This window comes from Cynoglossus semilaevis, chromosome W (assembly GCF_000523025.1).
Source record: "Cynoglossus semilaevis isolate Cse_v1.0 chromosome W, Cse_v1.0, whole genome shotgun sequence".
Lineage (NCBI taxonomy): Eukaryota > Metazoa > Chordata > Actinopteri > Pleuronectiformes > Cynoglossidae > Cynoglossus > Cynoglossus semilaevis.
This window is the reverse complement of record NC_024327.1, coordinates 2,024,397-2,028,910: the sequence shown is the minus strand read 5'-3', so window position 1 is coordinate 2,028,910 and position 4,514 is coordinate 2,024,397. Positions and strand designations below refer to the sequence as shown.

General features: G+C 42.7%; 1 protein-coding gene across 5 annotated transcripts in view; it reads right to left on the bottom strand.

Moving 5' to 3' along the window:
• Positions 1 to 4,514, bottom strand: part of LOC103396929 (RNA-binding protein Musashi homolog 1) — a 33,051-nt gene that overhangs the window by 14,692 nt on the left and 13,845 nt on the right. For 3 of the 5 annotated variants that reach the window (XM_025052683.1, XM_017042755.2, XM_025052684.1), the window contains exons 4-6: positions 3,052 to 3,092; positions 2,061 to 2,142; positions 1,845 to 1,929 (exon numbers count right to left, since the gene is read on the bottom strand). In XM_025052683.1, the coding sequence (XP_024908451.1) occupies positions 1,845 to 1,929; positions 2,061 to 2,142; positions 3,052 to 3,088 (204 nt within the window). In that variant the 5' untranslated portion in view covers positions 3,089 to 3,092. Of the gene's footprint in view, positions 1 to 1,844; positions 1,930 to 2,060; positions 2,143 to 3,051; positions 3,093 to 3,374; positions 4,492 to 4,514 lie in introns of those variants that run through there. The other 2 variants (XM_017042753.2, XM_025052682.1) reach the window with 1 other exon arrangement.

Genomic DNA, 4,514 nt, shown 5'->3' with positions numbered 1-4,514 from the left:
GGGGGACGGGCGGGGGGGGTGATTCAAAAGGGTCCACACACTCTCTGAGGCCACAAACCGTTAGCCCACGTGGAGTTCCACTGGCACGAATGGAGTGGACCCGTTCACATGGAGCTCACTGGGGTTTGATTTGACAAAGATCGTAGACAAAACCAAACGATCGGGCCACGCTAACAAACCAGTCATAAAAATAAAAACAAAAAATTTAAAATTTCACCCCAGAGTATTCGGTTTTTCAGTATCTTCTTCTTTTTACTCTCTGTAGCCCATAATCAGGGCGACCTCTACATGAAATATTTATCAGTCGTAAATAGAGCCAGTAGGTGGCAGTAATGACACTTAAAAGACTTAGAACTTCTGCTAAAGACCAAAAAATAAAAAAGCGAGGCCGCAGGTCCTTAGATCGACTTTCAAAGTAAACACAAGATGCTAAGCGCTAACGTAACTTTTATACACCCCGTGCCATTTACAAGCTACGTGCTAGGCGGCTAATGCTGTCGTCATCCTGTATCCAGCGGACGGTCGTCAGCAGTCGTTCAGCGGTTGTTACTGTTTTTCTTTGTTTCTTTGACGAAACATCGCAACAAATGTGTCGGAAAAAAAACAAAGTCGAAAAAAGATAAGGACGAGAAAATGTCATGACATCATCTGCGAGTCCGGAAGTTTCCGTCAGCGTTGGACTCATGTCGTTTCTGAGACTCAGTTCTGACTGGAGTCAAACCGGAGTTGGTGTCGGTCCGCGTACGGAACCAGAACTAGAACCAAGAACCGATCAGAAACACCACCAGTGTCAGGGAGTCTCGTCCAATCAAAGACCTGATGATAAATAATGATCACCGTTATCTTCCGCTTTTCCATTTGTGACAGATCCATTTTTCAAGCCTAGGGTTCGGGGGTGGGGGGGGCAAGGGGGTGGAATCACTATGGAGACAAACCCCACAGCACGTTAGCGGCGTCCAACCATGACAGTGTTACTTGTCATAGCTGTCATGGCTGAAATAGGTTCGTACAACCCGTCGTCATGGTGACCACCCTGAATCAACCCTGAATAATCACGTAGAGACAGAATCCTGAAAAAAACAAATCTTTGCAAATTTCTGTACACGCCCGCCGCTGACCTCCGGTGACCCGGAACAGCCATATTGGATCTCACAAACGTCAGAGACTTCACACAGACTCACTGTCCAGTACGAAAGTGACACGTTTGAATGTTTACACTACACCACATGTCGTTAACCGATAGGGATGTAACGATACGTCAAGAATTGACGAATAGCATCGATTTAAAAAAAAAAAAGAAATCGCTGGTCGTACCATGACATTACACACTCCAGTACAGTAGGTGGCAGTATTTACTAATAACATTGGTCATAACCCACTGTTAAACCCAGACGTCAGGTTCCTACGTAGGCTAGGAGACGTTCAGGTGTCGGAACAGAACGTGGGAAGAACTTGTTCTTTCCACTTCCTGTTTTTTCTCTTCTTCTTCTGTTGTTGTTGTTTCATATATTGACAGTCAACCAGGTCAACCAGAACAGTGTCAGTTGACTAGGTTCACAGACCATTTCAGTCGGTGATGGGATTTGACCCAGTTCTGACGGAGAGAGGAGGTCAGTGTCGTTGTTGTTGTCGTCGTCGTCGTATCCTGATCGTTACATTCTCTAAAAATTTCATTCAAACCTTTGAAGCTAGCCCTCATCCCTGACCCTAACGCACTTCAGTTGATCACTTAACCCCCCCCCCCCCCCCGGGGGGGGGGGGGATACCAACAGGAATGTCAGAGAGAACGAACTTCTTTACAGATTATCGGAAACCGCGATTACACACACACATGCACGACTCACTGTTTTGGAGTCCAACTCGTGCCTGGTTTGGGCCAAAACTTTGTCCACGCCGGCCTGGTCAACAAAGGTGACAAATCCGAACCCTCTGCAGACGTCAGAGAAGGGTGGCAAAGGGGACGGGGGGGGAGGATGGAGGGGGGACATGTAATGATATGTTATGAGCCGTAGAGGAATCATGGAGGTCGTATAAATTTTCAGGTCGCAGGGCTCCCTCACCTTGAGCGTTTGGTAACCGGATCTCTCATCACCATACACTCCTTCACCTCGCCATACTTACAGAAGTACTCCTTCAGCCCCTCTGGGGCAAAAAAAAAAACAGAGAAGGAGGTGAAAATAAAACATAATCCGATGACTCAAGGAATTAGGCTAACATTTGAAATGAAAAGGTTTGGGAGGAGTTCAGAGTTTTTTTTAAAAGTACGTGCAGATACTTCAACTACGTTCGCATGAAATCTCGTAAAAATTTGTTTAAAAAAAACTTTATTTGATGTTAGAGAAAGAAAATCGTCGATCAACTTTGAAACAGATTTTTTTTTTCACCAAAAAAGTCAAGGCCAAAAAAAAAAAATACTTCACAGGAGGAAAAAAAACAGCACAAAAGTACAATTTAGTTAAAAATATTTAAAAAATAATCACTCTTTCTGCCCGGAAATAAATTAAAAAATTTTTTTAAAAAACATGAAAAAGTTTGGAGCTGAAAATCACAGCAGGAAACTTCGATTTGATTTTTTTTTTTTTACAAAATATTTTTTAAAAAAATCCTCAATATCGTATTTCCCAGGTGTGTGATTGGCTGAGAAAAGGGATTCTAGGACAGACGCTATCGTGTGTGTATCATGTGCTGTGACAGGTCTGGTCCCCGGACCCAAAAAAAATAAAAAAACTGGACACGCCTGGGCTGCAGGCGGAAACCTATAGTCCCACAGAGAGTTCTTTCAGCGAGGAACCCAGTCCCCGGAGCAACAGTTCCCGACTGAAGCAACTCAGGAAAAATAAATAAATAAAAATAAATAAAATCACTGATTTAAATATAATAAATAATTTAATTTATTTGGAGGGAAAAAAATTTTAAAAATCACCAAATTTTAAATCCTGAATTTTAAACGGGACGAAATTTTAAACTATTGTCGTAAAGTTCCAAAAAAAACTTTCCGACACGAAGAAGTAGCATTTTATGACCGGGAGATGGAGTGACACACACACTCACCTTGTGTCGTCTGCCAGCTGAGTCCTCCAATGAACATCTTGCTGTGGAGAAGTAGGAAACAAAGTCAGATCATCATTAAAGGAACATTACGGAACTTTTATTTTTTTTAAAACTCCAGTTTTCACAGGTGAACGGGTAAAAAAAAAGCTGCTGATGTGCGCGTGTCAACTTGAAGGCTCGCACAGTGTATAGAGCGTGCGTGTGTGGTCACGGTCCGCTCGCAGAATTACAGGTACGTGAACAACGGAGGTGCGAACGCGTAAAGAAACGAAAGGGTAAATGAAAAAAAGTAAATAAAAAAAAGTTTGTTCCGTTTCCGTTACCAGGGGTCGTGGGGTGAGTCTGCCGTGGGCAGGCTGCTCTGGCTGCCTTCTGTCTCCATTCCGTGTGTTCTCTCTCTGTGAGTGAGTGAGTGTGTGTGAGAGGAGATGGGCGGGTTTGGTCCAGGGTGACAGAGGGGAGCGGGGCCAGATGCAGCTGGGGCAAACTCCTCCTCCACCTCCGCCTCCTCCTCCTCTCTTTCTCCCTCACGTCTCCGCCGTAGCGGTGGTCTCTCTCTCTGTCTCTCTCTCAGTCAGCCAGTCAAAGCGGACATCATCTGAAGTCTGTTTCCCGCCGTCGCTTTTCAAAGTAAAAGCGCCGCCGAAAAAAATACAACAAAACCTTAAAAAGTTCTCAAACTACAGTACACAAATATCTGGTGATTCACGGGGAGGTTTTAAACCTTAGAGGAGACGAATATTTCGGGAATATAATGTAATATTTGGCCAAAATCTGTGAGAACCGCTGGTTAGCAGCATGTAGCTAAATGCTAAAAGCTAAACCAAACCGCCGAATAAAAATAATAATAATAAAGCCCCAGTCCTTAATGTATCTTCACACGTTAAAACAAACATCACAACCGGAGTTTTATCTGAACGGTTCAGTATTTACTATAAAATCTTGACGTAGGATTACAAACGGTATTATGCAGATTTGAATACAACGCACTTTTTTATGCTATGTAGCTTACCTATACAAAATCACATCGTATTAAACATACAGTTAGCATCGCTACAAACCCCGAAGAAGAAAAAAAAATCGCAAAACTCTGTGACGAACCTTCAGCCATTATTTTGAAGGCGACTTCCGGTCATAGTCTGAATCATTTCGACCAACTCGACGTGTCTTTCTACGCCTAAAAGTTGAAAAAAAAGAAAGAGACGACCCCCGTGTTGTGATTTCTTTATCACGAAACGTATCCGATAATTTATTTAGAAATATATTCACATTGTATTCTGAAAGGATGAAAGTCGGACGGTGACGAGCACGAAGTCTTTGAACTGAAAATAAAGTGTTAGTGTCACGTTTATAAAAAATTCGCGTGGAATTTAACGACATTTTAAAAACTCTTTCCGATAACGCACAAGTATTGTTGTTGTTTTTTTTTAATATTCTTTTTTTACTAGTGTGAGACGAGGCTG